General features: G+C 34.2%; 1 protein-coding gene across 1 annotated transcript in view; it reads right to left on the bottom strand.

Annotated features, from left to right (window-relative positions):
* The window catches only part of LOC110019305 (type 2 DNA topoisomerase 6 subunit B-like), a 24,439-nt gene extending 5,060 nt beyond the window's left edge, over positions 1 to 19,379 (bottom strand). Inside the window, exons 1-8 of the mRNA XM_020716927.1 lie at positions 19,313 to 19,379; positions 19,193 to 19,208; positions 18,852 to 18,944; positions 18,610 to 18,693; positions 18,310 to 18,336; positions 10,247 to 10,358; positions 10,065 to 10,143; positions 1,520 to 1,540 (exon numbers count right to left, since the gene is read on the bottom strand). Of these exons, the coding sequence (XP_020572586.1) occupies positions 1,520 to 1,540; positions 10,065 to 10,143; positions 10,247 to 10,358; positions 18,310 to 18,336; positions 18,610 to 18,693; positions 18,852 to 18,944; positions 19,193 to 19,208; positions 19,313 to 19,354 (474 nt within the window). The 5' untranslated portion in view covers positions 19,355 to 19,379. The remainder of the gene's footprint in view (positions 1 to 1,519; positions 1,541 to 10,064; positions 10,144 to 10,246; positions 10,359 to 18,309; positions 18,337 to 18,609; positions 18,694 to 18,851; positions 18,945 to 19,192; positions 19,209 to 19,312) is intronic.
* Positions 19,380 to 20,461: the final 1,082 nt, after the last annotated feature.

Here is a 20,461-nt window from a genome sequence, read left to right as displayed (position 1 = left end):
TGTGTGTGTGTGTGTGTGTGTGTGTGTGTGTGTCGCATTATTTCTCGACCTTTAAAACTTTGGTAAATGTGCATATATCAATTTATTTCATGACTTATAGATTGAGTAAGATTGCATTTATTCATCAGTAGATAGAGGTAAAATATTTCATAAGAAAAAAAATGCATAATATAAAAGAAGAAAATGATTTATATATGAATGATTATATGTGTATCTTAAGAGGAGGAACTCACTCCCTTGTGGTACATTTAAACGACACAAGTGTACCCGTGCGCGTAGATGTTATCCTACTATCCCCAGACAATTGTGAAGTAGATTACGAACCGATACAATTTATATCGTTAACAATTGTGCCAACAGAAGAAGATCGGCCAAAAGTGAGTAGACACATTTCCACCTCAGCCAATCTTGTAAAGTAGAATACGAACCGATACGTCGACGAGATAATATCAGTCAAAGGTGTGTTAGGTTATGTTTTAAGGGTACTCCTAAAACAGATGTGAATGTTAAGACTATAACGTAATAGTAAACTTAAAGACTAAATTTTTGAAAGTAAAGTTAAAAATTAATACATATTGAAATTTAAGTTATTTTCCATCAAGTAAATGTCATGAATAGATCCATTAGATTATTACATGATTTTTATGAAAGAATTAATTAAGTCTAATTAAATTATTTAGTTATTATTTCAGAATTATGGATAATCAGAAGAAAAATGATAAAGATGATAATGTTGAATTTAATATAACTCAAATTGTCACAGTTAGCGTTGATATATTTTCTGATATGATGAATCTCAAAATAGTAGCAGTAGAAGAACATCAATGAACAAGTATTTGAAGCTATTTTAGGATATGCGACCACCCCTCTTTTCTGGAGGAGGAAGTTCGGTGGATGGTGAGAACAGGCTGCTGAGAATGGAGAAGATTATAGATGGATTATCTTATCCACCAGACAAAAGTTACCCTTGCCACTTTTGCCTTTGGTACAGTGGGACGAGTTCATGAGAGCCTTCAGAGATTGTTTTGTATGATATGCAAATTCGTATCTATTACATTCTATCAATTCCTTCTTTCGTTTTTGAGAAATGCATCTTTTACAATATAATATTCAAATTAGCGTAATCATTTCACTTATACTAAACCGTATGATTTTCCTCCTCAAATTTTTCATACCCAAAAAAAAATCTAATGTCTCCTATGAGTTACTCATAAGTTATTCATTTGAGTTTATAAAATTTGTCCAATGCTAATATGATAAACTCTTTCTATCAACCTAAATGATCTAACATGCAACAAAGTTTAAACTAAAAAATGCCCTTATTTATGAACATCGTTAATCAGTCACAACATCTAATGACTGCCAAATAATTTTTACAAAACTGAAAGAGAATATCACTGAGAAAAATATAATCAAATGAATTAACTGTTACACAATTTAACCTAAACAGCTGAATCAAAGAGAAAGTAAATTCTTTTTATAAGTATGTCAAATAAAAGAAATTAGTTATTCAACTTACCTGAACTTTTAACACAAGCATCTGCCAGAAAAAAAAAAGAACACCAAACAATTGTGAGATGATATGATAGAGGACTTCTAATGCCATAATGCTCAACAAATTATGAATGCATAAACAATATGGAATAATCAAACCATAAAATGCTGAGAACTATCAAATCAGCACCAACGGTTTTAATTCATTGTAAAAAAGAAGGGCTCATTTATTTCTCATATTGAAGATGTGAATTTCCAAAATGGCATGGTAATTGTCATTAATATATAAAGAAAATCTAGAAGAAGAAAAAAAAAGCCATACGCCAGTGGACATGATATTAACCACCATACGCTTGAAATATATGTGTAGTATTTATTATAATTTTTTTTAGTGTATTTTGAAGAATTTTGTATTATAAAAAATTTAAATTAATAAGATAAATATTTATTCACATTATCCACGTTTATATGTATATCAATGTATTGTCGGGTGAAAATTTTTAAAATTATACTAAATTAAAATTAAAATTAATATAATCGACATAATTAAAAAAAACAACAATAGACTAAATTGGGCCTACATGACATGATTTCTAGAGCGACATGACATGATAATTAAAATTGAAATAAAAATAATTTTAATGAAGAGGAAAGAGATGTTCATTTCCTCTCTTGTTTATTAAGGGATGTTTGGTGGGACTGTGAAGAGATGGGTGAATGACAGTTGAATTTTTTAGGAATGAGGAGAGAAATAAGTGCGGAATTGATGTTTCTGTGTTTAAAATTTACCCAAATTTTATTCAATATTTTGTGTAATTAAATTTTTTTCAGTATTTTGTCTTAATTTTCTTTAAAATTTAAGTTTAAATGAAATAAATTTTAATTTAAATTTATTTTAAAATTTCACCCAAATATTGTTCAATATATTACTTAGCTGAAAAATATTACACCATTTTCTTTTAATTTTTTCTAGAAAATAAATTTAAATGATAAATGATAAATAATTTTTTTAAGTTAAACTACTTTAAAAAAAATCAAACGAACTTTATTAAAAATTTTGTGCACCTCAAAATTTTAAATATTTAATTTTAAATTTTTAAAAAAATTAAATTCAAATGATAAATGAAATTTTAAGTTAATCATGTCTTAAAACTTCACCAAATTTTTATTTAATTAAAATAAAAGCAAAAGAAAATCATATTTAAGTCAAAAATATGTGTGAGAATACAACAAATGATAGCATACGTGTACAAAAAAATAGCTCTTAGAAACTAAAATCTCCTCAACATCACCTTAGAAAATTTTGCGTACGGACGTACCCGAGTTATGTGCAGACAACAAACGCGATATACCGGCGAGGTGTTTTTTTTTCGCTGATGTATCACATCTGTTGTCCGTAAGTAGCTTGCATACGAACGACGTACGGAAATTTTTTTCCTTAGAATGGCATCTATACCATGTTTGTAATAATCATAAGCTCAAATTGGACATTCATGTAGATGATGCTCTTTTGTGTTATCGTCAACGTTCTCTCTCTCTCTTCATTTGTTGCCGGTAGATGATCAGTCTATGTCATGACATGTGATGGCAAGGGTCGCAATAGAACGGACATTCAATACAATTTCAGATAATATAGTACTAAAGATATTATGGTAGGTGTCATCCCAAAATGGTAAGTCACGAATAACAATGGTGGTGTATATAACTGTACAAAATATTACAATGAACCTCAAAGATGAAACTAGATGATGGTCACAGGGCGAGTGTATCATGAAATGATGATGTAACCAAAAATGAAATGATGGTCACAGGGCGAGTGTAGCCAAAGATTTACACCAAAAGGAGCCTCGAATTTAAGAGTTCAGCTTCATTCTGGTCACAGGGCGAGTGTAGCCAAAGATTTACACCAAGATCCTGCGAACTTAAGGGGTTTCACAAGTACTTTGAGATTTAGGATAAATCTTTCAAAAGCAACAAATAGTGAAAATGTACCTCACGTCATGAAATACCTGGAAAAAGATAATATCAAATACCTCACGTCATGAAATACCTGGAAAAAGATAATACCAAATACAATACACACACACACACACACACATATAAGCACAAAAATGTCACAAGAACTGAATATCATCCAAATCTAAATATGAATCGTAGCGGAATATCCAATGTAGCCAGTGAAGTGGTAAACAAATCTATGTATGGACCTGACCCATTCACACTTAGATGTAATGGTTAGGTGATTTAGGTGATGGTACTAGATTCCTGACTTCAGATGACACCTAAACAAATTGTCACAACACTCATATCATAGATCTATCTGCGGCCATACCCAACACTGAGTCAACCAACAAGAGTTGGACCATCAATACAAATGCCTAAAATAAACCTAACATCATATAGCACGATTGTCATCCCCCCATTTGGAAGATGAAATTTGTCTCAAAAAATCAAGTACTTCAATGCCAACGCTGGGTTCACATTCCCAAAATATAAATTCTACTAAGTAGCCAAGGTAGTCTCTCATACAATCTCAAGAGCACATACGCCTTTAGGTCACTAAGGCTTACTTATTGAAAACATGCATGATATCCTTTAACCTCAGCCCATTCACTAAAAATTTAGGAAGCGGAAGCCTTCTTCTCAAAAAATTAACAAAAGAAATCCCAATAAGACATCATTACAAATGTTTTAACCAGAAGCAAGTTTGAGAGGTTGAACCTACATCAACACTAGAATTTGATTCTACTAAACAAGAACCAAAAAGCTCATTGATAGTCAAATAAATGTTATATTAGCCGAGTAGTTTAAAGAGAAATTCTAAATTTATCCCTTCTTATGTAGCTAACTGATCAACCATACTTTGCAACGACCCATAATTGACCCTCTATCAAGGGATCCAAAAAATAAGTTGTGGGACCTAATGAGATAACATAATTTTTATAATAAGAATATTTTGAAGTCGTGTATTTCAAATGAGACTGGATCATTTAAGTTGGAGCAGCCGCAGACATCGCTAAGTCAAGTTGAAGTTCCATGATAAGAAAATTCAACATGTTTATAAGAGCAACAAGGGGTTCCATTGAGACTACTTGAGTGATGACTATATTAGGATTCTGCCACCCTATTTGTCCCACCCTTAGCTATACTTCTCCTCTACTTTGAAGTCAGCTGGTTTAACCTCTATCCTTCATTTTGTTGAACTTGTTTCTGCTTGCAAAGAATACTTTGATGCACCTCACGATAAACAACATCCATTGTTTCAGCCACAAGTGCATCAACCATCTCAATTCGATAAACGAGAATTTGCAAAGGTATCAAGAGGAAAAAATGAAGGAAAAAGTAAAGCTTCAAATGAGAAGGATCCATCCATGTTTATAAGCAACTACAATTGCTAATGTATACAACAAACAACAATCTCATTACCGAAGTGAGAAATAGCTGTTGTTCCCAAAGCAACAACTTATCAAGGCAGTAGAATGTCACTTTTCCTTTACCATTCAATAAAAACAAATTAGTCATTCAATTCACTTGTTTAATCAATAGAGATACATTAAATCATGAATCCAAATGTATATACAAATATCCCCAAAATGCAATTCAACAAACAAGAGATGAGGCAGAGTGGTAGGAAAGGATAATACAGCAAGCTCGTCGATGATCGAATAGGATGGACAAGGCAAGAATATTGAGGACTTCCCAAAAAATGCTTAGCCTAAGGTTAGACTAGGCCAACACACCCCACCTAAAGGGTCACTAGTTCAGATTAGGAATTACTCGCTAGCGTCTAATTAAGGTCAATAACTTCACTGAAGAGTCAAGAACACCGTCAAGTGGATAGGCAACTTAACTTCTAGACCCACAACCTTGATCACCTAGTTGTTAACTTCATTAACATGTTTAGGTTGTGATCCAAAAAAATCACATGAGTGCTTTAACTAAATATATTCATATGTATATGAAAAAGTCCAAAAAATATACTTTTTATTCACCTTTTTTTATAACATTTTTTCCACACACTCACCCAAATGCACATACACCGCATATGCAAGGCCATGATCCCAGGACCTCTTGCATATGTACTTTTTATTCACTTTTTAAGATAAAACATAGCTTGTTTGTATCCACAAAGATCTACAGATAAAAATTTTCAGAAGCCAACTTTCACACACTAAGGCTGTGGAGAATCTTTGCCACAAATTATATTGTCTCAAAGCATCTCTCACTCTAAAAAGAACTCTTCTTCTTCTCTTTATTCTTTAATCAACAGAGCTTTGAAAGTCATGCTATCAAAGTTCTAATATTGCTCACAAACAAAGCTAAATCCAACAAATAGATTAATGAAGTAACTGCATGAAGGGAGATTATTTTCATGTAAATGCCGATGTGCTCATTTAGTTATTAAGCCAAAAGCTACGAATATGTTAGAGGTTGATGCGTAGAGTCTTGATTTGCAAAGGATTCGGTGTCCTAATAACCATCAAATGAAACTAATACAATTGTGAGTTTACTAAAATTGACTTCTGACGTTGTGAATTTAATTATTTGTTCATATAACTAAAAGGATTGTAGTCTTTAAGATTGGCTCCCCCATTCAGACAATCTCTTTGCTGACTTAGTTGCAAACAAGATAAAGCAAGATGCATTGTCCTAATAAGGATGAGACATTAAATAAGCTAATATGAGTTGTAATCTATTAGTTCATAAACCTGTTAATGTTGAATGTGAGCTCAATTGATCAATAGAATGCCCTTGAGAGTGTTGGATTGAAAATTCATTGTCAAATGTTGAAAGGAGACAACAGCGAAATCCTCCCATTGAAGGTTTTTATGAAGGACAACAGACCATCAGTGGGGAAGATGGATCCTATAGCTGTGACGAATATTTTCGTGGATTATTCTGCTACTCAGAAGGGGTATGTTTTTTGGTGTTCGATAGAAAAGAGATTGTTTGTGAGCATGGATGTGTCATTTAGAGAGCTCAAAGCGTACTACATCCTAGAGGTGACCATACCAATTGGTGACTCGTCGAATATTGGAGGTATGAGGGGTGGTGAGGGGGAGAGTAGTGATGGTCAGAGATTGGTACATGTGAAAACGATGTCTTGTCTCGTTGTGTGGGAAGGATCGGCTGAGGAAGAGCCAAAAATGAGGAAAATGAGCTCGAAAGTGGAGGGATTCAAGCTTAAAGAGAGCTAAGAGTGTATAGAAGCAGGAGGCAAAATGAGAGAACAGTGTATGCCGTGCTACTTGTACAATCAATTCCCTTGTCTTGGTCTACCCTGAGTCCTGAGACACCTACACCTTCCACTTCCGAAGCCGATTACTCTAGTGATATGATTCCTCTCCCTTCTCCTCCCTCTCATGGCATTAAGGAGAACCTCTCATAGCAATGTGGGTCATTCTACTGATTGTTATTATCTTAATTGTTTTGTTTTCTCATATGATAATGCTCAGTTTGTCTCATACTCTAATATATTGCCTGTACACGAAGCATTCATTGTACCTTTAGACATTACCTCTATGCCCAAGTGTTTGTAGATAGCTAAGGAGGACCCAAAGTAGAAAGCTACAATGTTGGAGGAACTTGAACCTCTCGATAAGAACATGACGTGGGAGATGGTACAATTACCACGGCAAAAAGAACAGTTGAGTGCAACTAGGAGTGTAAACGAGCGAAGCTTGAGCGAGTCCGAGATCTGTTGGTGTTCGGCTTGTTAAAAAATATCACTGTTCGTGTTCGGTTCAATTATATATCGAGCTCAATAAATTTGTCCGTGTTCGGCTTCCTTGTTCGGCTTGTTTGTTTAGCGAGTCGAACACGAACTGTTCATGAACAATAAGTTGTTTTGATAATCCTATTCACACAGCCATAAAATGTTAGAGGTAAGAGCGAGATTTAAACTTTATTATTTATATTAAAATATTCATTTAAATAAAATTTAGTATATATTTATTCAATTTTCTAATTAATAATTTCTTAATTAAAAATTTTAATTTTTTATTATCTTTGTAGTCTTGTAGTCAATTAAATTATTTAAACATAATACTCATCAATCACACACACACATCTATATATATATATATATATAATTATTTCAAGCCAAAACGAGCAGAAGAAGGATGGTCAAAACTTTGTTCGTGTTTGACTCGTTTATATATTGAGCGCAAAAACTTTGTTCGTGTTCAACTCGTTTTTTCAGTGAATGAATCGAATACGAGCTACTTAACAAGCCGAAACGAGTTGTTTGTAAACAATAAGTCATTTTGACAGCCCTAAATGCCAGTGGATCTCACAGAAAAACAAAACTTAAAAGAGAAAGTGGAGCGTTACAACATGATTGATGACTAAAGAATACAGTCCAACATATGACATTAACTATGATGAGATTTTTGCACCAGTGGCAAAGATGAGTATGGTGAGAATATTGGTTACTCTGGCTGGAATGGTGCATAAACTTTACACCAACTAAATGTGAAGAACATTTTTTTTCATGGTGAGTTACTGGAGGAGGTGTATATGGGCATACCAACAGGATTCGGTACATGTCAGACAGTAGGCAAGGTGTGCAAGCTCCGGAAGTCGCTTTATGACTTGAAACAGTCCCCTTGAGTCTGGTTTGACGAGTTTAGAAAATTTTTGTTGACAAAGGAATATCAGCAGATCAATGTCGACCATACGGTATTTTTCATCAAAAAAATGATGGTCACATCACTTTGTTTGTTGTGTATGTTGATGACATGATTATCACTGGTGATGATAAGAAAGAGATTGTTCAACTAAAGATAAAATTGGGTAAAGAGTTTAAAGTGAAGGACCTTGGACATCTCAGATATTTCCTTAAAATTGAGGTGGATTATGTATCAAAGAGGGTGATATTATCTCAAGGGAAATATGTACTAGATTCCTCACAGAAACGGGTATGCTAAGATGCAAGTCTGCAGTCTCTCCAATTGATCAAAAGGTCAAGCTGAGTGCAGAGACAAGAGTATCAGTTAATCGTGAGAGAAACTTGGTGAGTCGTTTGATTTATCTAAGTCACACGCGTCCTAATATCTCATTTACAGTGAGCATGAGGAGCCGCTATATTCATGATCCAAGGAAGGGTCAAATGAACTTAGTGTATCAGATTCTAAGGTATCTGAATAGTGCACTAGGGAAGGGGTTGATTTTCAAGAAAAATGGGCACGTAGACATTGAGGGCTATTGTGATGTTGATCGGGCGAGTTGTGCAGATGACAGAAGATCCACCTTAGAATACTACATGTTCGTAGGGGGCAACTTGGTCTCTTGGAAGAGCAAGAAGCAATCTATAGTAGCCAGGTCAACAACAGAGGCAAAGTATAGAGCCATGGCCTTAGGAGTTTCCGTGATGATGTGACTGAGAGCCTTGTTGGTCAAGCTCAAGGTGTATCAAGGAACTCAAATGAAGTTGGGTGTCACAACAAGTCAGCAATCAGTATTGCCAACAACCTGTGCAACACGATTGAACCAAACATGTGGATTTTCATAGATTCTTCATCAAGGAAAAGTTGAATAATGAGCTACAGGAGCTAACTCATGTAGCCACTAGAAAGCAGGTGGTTGACTGCCTAACTAAAAGACATAGTTCATTAGATTTGTCTTAGTAAATATTTTTTGCCCATTTTGAGGGGGGTGGTGAGATTTGTATCTTATTTTGAGAGGTCTAATTATAAATAGGGAATATAGAACATGTTTAGGGGTTATTTGTAAAAAATATTGTAAGGTTCTATAGAAGCCAAACTCATGAATGAAGGAGATAAGATGTTTACCAAAGTTTTCATTGTTATACAACTTCTCTTCAAGAAAAATTGGTTTGGTTTCAAGTTGAATAAACTTCCAGCAAAAACCTTGTAACTTCAAGTTTCAGACATTATCCTAAGGGCGTTGGTAGCTTAATTGGAAAAAAGACTTGGCTGACAGCTTTATAGAAGAGAAAAATCTGATAATTAACTGGTATAACATCTTGGGTGATAAACATAGTATGCAACGAAAACAATCACTTTCAATACTTATATTTGATCCCTTTCGTTCTTATTTCTTCATTTCAAGATAACTTGCTTGATGAAATGAACTACGGAAGACAACAATTCAAAATTTACCAACAATATAATGTACTCGAGTATTAGAATGAATAATTCTTCTAAATTTCAAAATGAATGTACTTGAGTATTAGAATGATTAATTCTTCTAAATATCAAAATGAATAGAACTTCTCGACACTTAGGGTTAGTTAGCAAAACTTCAATCTATCTTGTTTTAACATCACTTGGTAAGATTTTACATTGTAAAATGACCTCATCTAAATATAATTTATAAATACAAGTATTAAACTATTGACTCATACTAGTGCAAAAATTTAACATGGTTACAATACATATCAATTTCAACAAAACTGCGGAAGTAATCCAACCATAAATAATGTAGAATGTGAATAGCCTTTGGAGAGAAAGCAGATCCAATTCTTTGGTACATAAGCATGGAATCATCACTTCAATATTGTACCAATGACAAGAAGTTCAACTGCTTGAACAGAAATGACTTTGTACCTTTTGAACAAAGTGAACAACCCATGTCACAAGCTCATCAATATTGTCTTCATCAGTTGAAAAATATACCTCTGTCCCACTGAAACGGAAGTGACCATACATATGAAATGATTGATACTTCTATCATTTCTCAAACACTTCACTTATCTAATGAAAAAATATGATGATCGTCGATTACATGCCTGAAGGTGCCAAAATGTTTAGATGTGGAAGGAAGCCTTTTTAACCTCACCTTCGAAGAGACTGCTTCTTGTAAATTTAATCGGTAGTGATGAATATCTTTTTCATTGATGCCTAAATAAAGTATTAAAAACAAAATGACAAGAAACAAATATCAAATGACTCTAGGCACTAATCTAGGTGAATTCATATGGAGTCAAGCAGGTGCATGCGAATTTGAGAGAGTTCATCTTTTATAATTCTCTGATTTTCTTATATTTTGAAAAACAACTACACAAGGAACAAGAGATTGAACAAAATATCTAATCTTATAAAGTAAGCAAATTTAATTAAAATTTAAGATTGGAGAAGATGATTTTCTGTTATACATTATGATAATGCCCAAAAACAAATTGCATTCAATTTGATCTCGAAAGAACTGTTTGTCCAGTTATCTTCATAGTTGCTTTTCCACTGGGATTTACATATGTTTGCTATGTAACAATTTGTTTATTCTTGACATGACATCCTTTCTAACTAAATCAAATAAACAACAATTACAAAGAACAATAAAGTGAGAGGTAGAGTGGAGCAACTCTTGGAAGAGAACTCAGGCCTAAGCAATCCATTATAGCCAAGCAAATAAAGAAAATTCATATTGCTCAATTCAAACCTGGACAGCCAAAATTGAGGAAATATTGAAGAAATTAAAGTTGGATCAATCAAGCGCTTCTCAAGTTTTAAAGTTTTTTGGGTGATTCAACCTAGCCAATTATAAAGATAAAATAATGAATAAATTAAAAAAGGGCGTAACTTTATATTTAGATATATTGGTAGACCAAAGATTGATAAATTTTGCTTGGCACTATGTAAATATCTTCCACTAAAGTTCTAATAGATACTTGAAGCGTAAGAATGACGAAAAAAGTTCTGATGTTGGACATAATGGAAACTCATCTCTAATACCGTAGTTATCTCGAATGCAATAGGAAGAGCAAAATTTTATTCCTCCAAGCCAATGAGGTTATAAACAAGACTCAAATTAGAAAAGAAAAGGCAACATAACAAGAATCCTCGATCAGGGCTAATAGGGATGGCCCAACGGGCAACGGTGATAAGGTCTATGAGGGGTAGTGGTAAGTTATAAAGAAATTGGCGAGCGTAGCAAGAAGAGGATGGGATGGGGGATGTTGAAGTTCAGAATAATGCGGAATACTTAATTAATTCATTAATATGAACGGGGGTATAAATAACCCTTACAATAATCCTATAATAGGAAAAATAATAAAAATGAAAAATATATCACTCAATATCTCCAATAATCAATTCATATTAATTATTAGAAGATATATGAAATAACATAAAATAAGAAAACAAATAATTTCTAATCTAAGAAAATAAATATAAAATAAGAATGAAAATCTCCTTAATCTAAGTAAATAATTTATTCATCATAACTTCTTACAGGAATAAATTATTTCCTATTATAATTCATAAAACTTCCCCTCAAGTTGAAACATGGTTGAAAATCACGTTCAATTTGAATTTGAAAACATCAAACAATGAGCGACCAAGATCCTGTGAAGTAGAACTAGAAGTTTTTATCATGTACTGCGGTTGTCTTTGGTTGTAGTTACCGCAGTGTCTGTAGACAGACGGAAGGTATTTTCATACACCATATTTTCAAAATTAATCAATCAAAAAAAAGTTGACCGACAGCAGGTAAGTAGACATTAGTGGTTGCAATTCCTGCAGTGACTGTAGGATGACGGAAAACTCATACTAGTACTGCTGCAGGGAATTTGCAGAGAAGTAGAAAATTTTGATTGTCTTTTACTGCAGTTCATGCAGTGTATGTAGGTAGACTGAAAGCTCCTACAGGTAATGATGTAGAGGAGTTTGATCAACAGAAAGACTCAAAATTCAGGCTTGGCTGAACTTTGAGTTGTCTGTAATGTGTTTTAGCTTAGAGAGATGCAGAGGAGTTTGCACGGAAGTAGATAATTGTGATTGTCTTTTGACTGCAGTTTCTACAGTGCCTATAGGAAGACTCAAAGTTCATATTTGGTTGAATTTTGAGTTTTGTTTGTCATGTGTTTCGGCCTAGAGAGAAGATAGACGAGGGTTTCGGCAACAGGGATGAAACCGATGAAGAAGAGAATGTAGGTTGGCTGTCGAGATTCCATTCAAGGATAAATCCAATCTCGCCTCACCAATGATGAACTTCTCCTCTTCGAGTAGGAGTGCCTCTGGAGAGAGAAAGTCCCGCTCTCCGAACATTGATGGCGATCGGTGGCGGCTCTTCAATTGGGAATTTCACAAAGAGATAAAAAGTAAATCACACCCATCAAATTCTACTGACAGAGAAAGCAGCAGGAGAAAGGGCGGCTGGAAACACAACTCCCCCTAACGCTTGGGCACAAAAGAAAAAATACTGCAAGAGAAAGGGTCGGTGATGGATCCAGCTGCAAGACCTAATGTTGAATGTTTATAGAAGAACAACAGGAAATGACAGGAAGCAGTGCTGGATTTCAGGAAAAAAAATAGTGTTGTTTTCTGCGACTGGAAAGAATAGCAGAAAAAGTCTACTTTTTTTCCTATGGGAAAGTCCTTCGGGTAAGAATAACGGGAAGGTCTTTCAAGGAAGAATAGCGGGAAAATCATGCTGCTGGGAAGGACGGTAGAGAAGCCACTGGTACACAATTCATCAGAGAAGGGTCGTCATTGAGAGCGAGAGCCGGTCGACAGAGTTCCGGCTGAAATCTTGTCGAGAAAGGCCGCCGGTGAGAGGGTGGCAGTAATCCATAGTTGGTTGCATAAACAATATATCCTCGATGAGGATCTCAAGCATGTCGTCACTGTAGATGCGCTCCAGTCTCGCGACAAGAAGGACCGAGAATGGAATCCCGGGATAGACTCTTTAGCGGAGAGAGATCTGGCGGCTAAAACTACGTGCCAGAAGGATCGGTGACAGAAACCTTTAGAAAACCGATAAAGGGGAACCAATAGCATTTAAGGTGAAAAACGATGGCAGCTAGGGGAACCGACGGCTATAGATTTTTCGGAGACCAACAGAGTTGAAGCTCCCGGTTAGGAAGGGTCGGCCAACAAAAATAGCTTGCAGGAAGAAGAAAAAATCGTTATTTCAAATACCAAGATGAGTGTCCCTCCCTTCCTGCCCTGCACAGAGAATGGCAGAAAGGGAGTCCGACAAATCTCAAAGGAAAACTGGTGGCTAGAGTACAAAATTATGCTCTAATACCATGTTAAAGTTTAGAATAATGTGAAATACTTAATTATTTCATTGATATGAAGGAGTATAAATAACCATTACAAGAATCCTATAATAAGAAAAATAATAAAAAAGAAATGATATGAAACGAAAGATATATCTTTCAATATCTCTAATAATCAATTCATATTAATTATTAGGAGATATATGAAATAACATAAAATAACAAAACAAAAGGTGAGGGCGTCGGCTGGAGAACAGTAGCGCGCAGGGGAGAGGGAAACGCGGGCGAATAGGTCGAGGTCGTCATCACCACGAACTCGAAGTAGGATATAGTTTAGGGTTTAGGCTAGAATAACAAATGACTTTAGGCACTAATCTAGAGAGAATAGATCGAGGTCGTCATCACCTCAAACTCGAAGTAGAGTTTGCGGCGACAGCAAAAATTGGGACAGCGAAACAGCTGGTCAAGGGAAGGTGAGCGAGTCAGCTGGAGAACAGTGCATAGGGGAAAGGGATACACGGGAGAATATGGAGGTCATCATCACCTCAAACTCGAAGTAGGATATAGTTGGAGCACCTGTCGTCCGATACAGCTAGGAAAGAACACCTGAGTGTGGAAAGTAGAATCAATAAAAAATTGCTCCTAGGCAAGCAAGCAAACAATGGATATATAGTCGATGATAGAATAGAAAGGGAAGCCCCTCCCCTTTAGGTGGCAAAGTAGCCTCACTTCCTCACTTGGGCAGTAAACAGAAAGGAAAAGGGAAACAAGACAAGAAACAGAAAGGGAGAGAGCAGAAAAAGCGGTATATCACGGACCAAAAGTCTGACACATTGGCTAGGTGTAAAGCAGAAGAGTAGTATTTAAGTCTTGGGCTGCCCATCACCCTAAGAGCTCTTTTGGGAGGTGACAAGTGATATCAGAGCAGATTACTGTCTGTCAGGTGTGTGGACTCTCAATGGTTCAGTGGAACCCTCGGAGGAGTCAATCCGTGACGAGGGCGTCACGTGATTGGGTGGAGGAGAATGTCACGGACAAAAGTCTCATATCGGCTAGATGTAGGGCCGAAGAGCAGTATTTAAATCCTGGGCTGTCCACCACCCCTAAGAGCTCTTTTGGGAGGTGAAGGGTAGCTCCCTATCACCGACAAAAGTCCCACACATTGGTTAGTTGTAGTGTCGAGAAAATCAATATTTAAGTCTCGAGCTACTAACCATCGGGATGAGTTTTTTTTTTTTGCTCCCTATCACCGACAAAAGTCCCACACATTGGTTTGTTGTAGTGTCGAGAAAATCAATATTTAAGTCTCGGGCTACTAACCATCGGGATGAGTTTTTTTTTTTTTAGGTGATAAGTGGTATCAGAGCAGATTACTGTCTGTCAGGTGTGTGGACTCTTCATGTTCCAGTGGGACCCTCGGTGGAGGCGATCGGTGATGAGGGCGTCATGTGATTGGGTAGAGGAGAATGTCACGGACAAAAAGTCTCACATCGGCTAGGTGTAGGACCGAAAAGTAATATTTAAGTCTTTTGAGCGGTGACATCCAGCTCACAACCTTAGTTGGTCGGTTCAGCGACCAGCACTCTCGTGGTCGGTTCAGGACTTAGAAGTCACGTCCCACTTCAATTTCTTAAGAATGTAGATAATAGGCGTTCATCCAAGCAAGGATCCCTGGCTTATTTTTGTATTTAATGTATTGAAAATCATGTCTCTCATTTTTATAATTAATATTTTTTCAAATTACATGAAAGCATCATTTATTACAAAATGAATTTAACTATTATAGTTCTTTTATGTCAAATTAACTTTTAGCCAAATAACATAGATCATTGAAAATATAGAAGCACAAGTGGTCGAGACTTGTAACACGTTTTCCTTTGATGTCTTTGCATCGAGTACCCTCCTTCAATGGGTCCCACCATATGATAGAGTTATCGTCTTCTAAGGCAACCATTTAAACTCACTAATTACAATGAAATCACTCTACTCAATTTGATTTTTTTTACAAATGCCAAAGATGAATTCTATGGTTAAGACTACTTATCTTCTGAAATCTTAATTTTAATGAGTTGCTTGAACTACTAGTCAATGAGATAAATTTGAATTATTAAATTTCATAAATAATCAAATTTCCTCAAGTTGAATCAAATACTAGCATCAAATTTTGAGATAATGAATGACAAAAAATAACTTTGAGCAATATTTTAATTATTGAGAAATTTTATGAGCTCACAAATAATGATTAAGGAAATCTCAAGAGATGTTGGACAATTGAACTCTCCTCTACCAAGTTCCTTAGTTTAAAAAATTATAAACAAGTTCCCTAAGCTTCAAAAAAAATATGCCAGTTTTGAATTTAATCAATTGACTTCCATGAAAAGATGATATCCTTCATATACTAAATATAGAATTGCTTCAAAGATAACGTAGAGCTGGTGATAAATTCTTTAAAAATATCGACATTTCAAATAACCAAATTCCATGAGAAGATGATATTCATCATATACTGAATACAAAATTGTTTCAAAAATTATGTAGACTAGTGACAAATTCTTAAAAAAATACTGAACTTTTAAATTACCACATTCCACAAAAGGATCAAATTTTTAAATCTTGTGAATATAAAAACAATTTCATGAATACAAAGGATAAGCATGCAAGAATTTGAACATAAAATCTTGAGTGTTTTATTTCATGATATTGTTTGAATTGCTAAGGTTGGCAAGCAATTTTTATGAAATATTCCATACTCTTCAAAGAGCTTAGACCAATAATAAGGCTTTATCTCATTAAGTGGGGTTGTTTACGTGAATCATTTTTCTACATTTTGTCCTATTGAGTGTCATATTTGCATTTAACTTTAATAAACTAAGATCATTTTTTTTATACAACAAGCCTAAAGTCTTTTTAATTTTTACCACTATCCTTCTTAACAATTGTCAAATCTAAAATATTTACTCTGCTAATTGGGTCAACAGATGTTCGACGTTTAATGTGACCATCACATCAAAGGAAATTCTCTAATCTTGTCTACCACCTGAGCTACTCCAACCCTTCCATGAATATATTCATTTCTCATTTTTTTTTGGTGTAAAGTCACTCATCCACCTATTCATTCTCATCTCAGCAACACTTAACTTAATTTTATGCTTTCTCTTGTACAAGCTAACATTATGCGCCATAAATTATTAAAGGTCTCACCATGCACCATCTTAGAAAATTTTACTTCAAGCCTGAACAATACTTTTCTATCACACAATAGACCCAATGCATTCCTCCACTTCAACCATTCAAATTAAATTCTACTAATAACATCCCCATCCATATCACCATCATTTTGAACAATATACATAAGATATATAAAATGTTCTCTCTTTTTAATGACTTGATCACCCATTTTTACAACACTGTCACTGTCTAATGTTACTAAAATTTTATTCCATGTAATCAATTTTGTATCTACTCAAACGAAAGTGACCTCCAGAATTCAACTTTCTCCTAAACTCTCTCGCCTTATCCGCAAGAAGAAATCATCAGCGAAAAGCATACACCAAGATACATCCTTCTATAAATGTCTAGTAAGAACATAAAACTAAAAAAAAAAGATATGAGCTTAAAATCAATCCCTAATGTAATCCAACTGATAAAAGAAAATACTTGATCAATAGTTCTTGTGTTTAAATACAATTAACAGCTCTAATATATATTTTTAATGAATTGAACATAAGCAATATCAACACTTTTCTTTTGTAAAACTCTCCAAAGTATTTCCCATGAAACCTTATCATTAACTTTTCTAAATCAACAAAAATAAGATGTAGATAATCCTCATTCTCTTTGTACTTCTCCATCAAACCTCTCAATAAATATATAACTTCCATAGTAAACTTTGCCCATCATAAACCCAAATTGATTTTGAAATTTTTTTGTGTCATGTCATAATCTATCTACAATTTGTCTCTTCCATAATTTTAATTTATGACACATTAACTTAATTCCTCTATAATTTTTCACTCTTATGCATCTTCTTTACTCTTAAAAATAAGAACTAATAAATTCCTTCTGAACTCGTCGAGCATCTTTTTAACTTTTAAAATAATATTAAAAAGTTTAATAAGCCAGAAAATTATTAGATCTACTAAACAATTTTATACTTTTACTGAAAAATCATCATGTCGTACTACTTTTTCACACTTTAGTTTCTTTAAAATCGTCTCAATTTTTGTTTTACTAATGTGACGGTAGAAATAAAAAATTGGTTTTTATTTATAATATTAATATTACTAAAGTCAATCGTATTTTCACAATCTCTATTTAACATCAAAATATCTCACTAAACTATATTCAATATCCTCATATAATTCATTCTTAATACACTTTATTTGAACTAAATCTTTACTCCTCTTATCTCGTTTACATTTTTTAGTCTCTAATCCATTATAAAAATTATTAAAAGAAAAATTCTTAGCAACATAATTTGTTCTCTTAAACTCCCTACTAGTAACCTTATATCTAACTTCAACTAAATTCAGACTAATTATGTGGCAAATGTTATGAAGACAAAAATATGGGCTTTTAATCCAAAGAAAGCTCTAGGCTAAGAAAAACTATATCATCAGATTTTTTGAAAAAGAAATTAAATATATTTAGCCAAGTAGGAACTCTTAAAATGCAACAATACCAACCAAAGCGTGAAAAGATGAGTAACACAGGTAATTGTTGATGTTCATAACTAATAATGATAATGCAATTAAATCTTTGCTAGATAACTCTAAATACAAATTTACTTTGTGAACATCAAATAACCAGTTAGCTCATAGTATACATGTGAAGCAATAAAGATAACTTACTTGTTGTAGTGATGAAAAGCAATCCATCTAAGAAAAAAAAGACAAATTAGTTGGTAACCATGGATAACAAAGATAAAGACTAGAAAGACAAAAATAAATAAAAGCAGCTAAAATCCATATTTAAAACATCTTCGATTTCCCCTGCACTATCAGCTACAGAGGAGGACTTCCCAACATCAAGATGATGCGATACTTCCATGTTGGACCGTGATTTATCCAATCTCAAAACGGGCCCAGAATGACTTACCCTTCCTTTAACAGAAAAATTTCCGATGGTAGTACTTTTAAGGAAATATTTACCCCATTTATCCCATTGAACAAGATGAGCTCCAAAGTCCATTGTTCGAAACTCATCCAAGCAGCTTCCAACTCCCGTGTCCGAAACTGCTCGATACAGAAAAGGATATGAGCTTTCGTTCGCATGAACACAAGAAATTTTGACCATCTCCTGAAGATCAAGTTTCTGCTTAATCAAACAATTAGGGTTTGTAATTTCAAGTTCGCTCTAGATATTAGAACAATAAATCTTCGGCTGCTCTTACTCGAGATACGGACGCATGGGGTTTCCAACTCGCGGAAGCATTTCAGCGATATCGTCAATCTGCAGAGGATCCCAGATAGCCGGCATCTTTGAAAATCTTCGGCTGCTCTTACTCGAGATACGGACGCAAGGGGTTTCCAACTCGCGGAAGCATTTCAGCGACATTGTCAATCTGCAGAGGATCCCAGACTGCCGGCATCTTTGTACCAAACTATGGGATTCTAGGGTTTGGGGTACGTGAGAGAGTGTAGTGTGTGCAAGCCATTTCAACCATCACCAGATCACCCCAGTCCTAAGGTCTAACCATCCTATAGGAAACTCCCCTTGAGTTCCCCCATACAATCGCCAAAGAGATGAGCTTAATGAATCACCAGAAAATTGACAAATAAAACAATTAGCAGAGTTCGAGCTCGATAAAGTTCCGTAAATGAAAATGAGAGCTGATAGCACTTGATAGTTTACAATTTGAAATAGTTTCCGCACACCGGAAGATTCGTTCGCCATGAACTTGGATCAGCGAGCTTTCGCGGGAGGAATGAAATGATATATAGCTGATTTCTTCTACCTCCCCTAAATCGTTCGCCATGAACTTGGATCAGCGAGCTTTCGCGAGAGGAATGAAATGGCTTCTTTCACATATATATAGAGCTGATTTCTTCTACCTCCCCTAACACGATACCGCAGTGTCAAATTCTGTGGGCCCGCACTGTGGCCGTAGGGCGGGGAGCGAATATTTGAATAATTATGAGGAGAGATTAGGGCTGTAATATGAGCAAAAAATATTTAATCCTGATTAGGTGCGGATGGGGTTATTAGAGGTGTTATTGAAAGTATTGTGGTGTTATTTTGTATACAATCCGCACATGAAAATACATCATGACTCATGATGTAATATTTTCTCGTAATTGAGCCCAGCCGAGTGTATCATACTTTGATGCTTGATATAATTATAAGTTGTTCATGTTCGATTTGAGCTTGCATCAAGCTTTCACATGCTGTTCAAGTTTCTTGCTTAAAATTTTTAATATTTGTACTTGATTTGTTTTAACAAGTAAACGTTTATTTAAAAGAGTTAATAAAAGAACTAAAAATTCAAACAAAAAATCTAAATTTTCATATAAAAGAAAACATAAATTTTAGAAATCTAAATAAATAAACAATTGAATAAGTCGTATAATTTGTATATGATATAAGCAAATAAACTAACTGGAATGTTATCATCTAGTGTCTGTAATATATGTAATCTCACAAGAATGAATTAATATGGAAAAAAAAAAATCAAACAAGAGTTTAAAAAATTTAAACTAAACTAGTATTATAAATTAACTCATAATGTGAAACTAGTCAACAATCTTTAAAATATTTGAAAAAAATCAAAAGTTGTTCGATCAAGCATAACAAAAAAGAAATGAACAAAAGTGACGTTCACTTTTAGGATTTCATCATATTAATTTTTAAATTCTTAATAATAAATAATAAAATAAATACATTATTAAGACTTAATCTAAAAATACTTATAATAACAATATGCTATGATTAATTATATAATTAAATAAATTATAGCAAATTAATTTTTATTTAAATAATATATCATCTATGATATGTGATATA

The sequence above is a fragment of the Phalaenopsis equestris genome, unplaced genomic scaffold, assembly GCF_001263595.1.
Source record: "Phalaenopsis equestris unplaced genomic scaffold, ASM126359v1 Scaffold000054, whole genome shotgun sequence".
NCBI classification, from domain to species: Eukaryota; Viridiplantae; Streptophyta; class Magnoliopsida; order Asparagales; family Orchidaceae; genus Phalaenopsis; species Phalaenopsis equestris.
The sequence above is the reverse complement of the archived record's forward strand: the minus strand, read 5'-3'. Positions and strand labels throughout refer to the sequence as shown.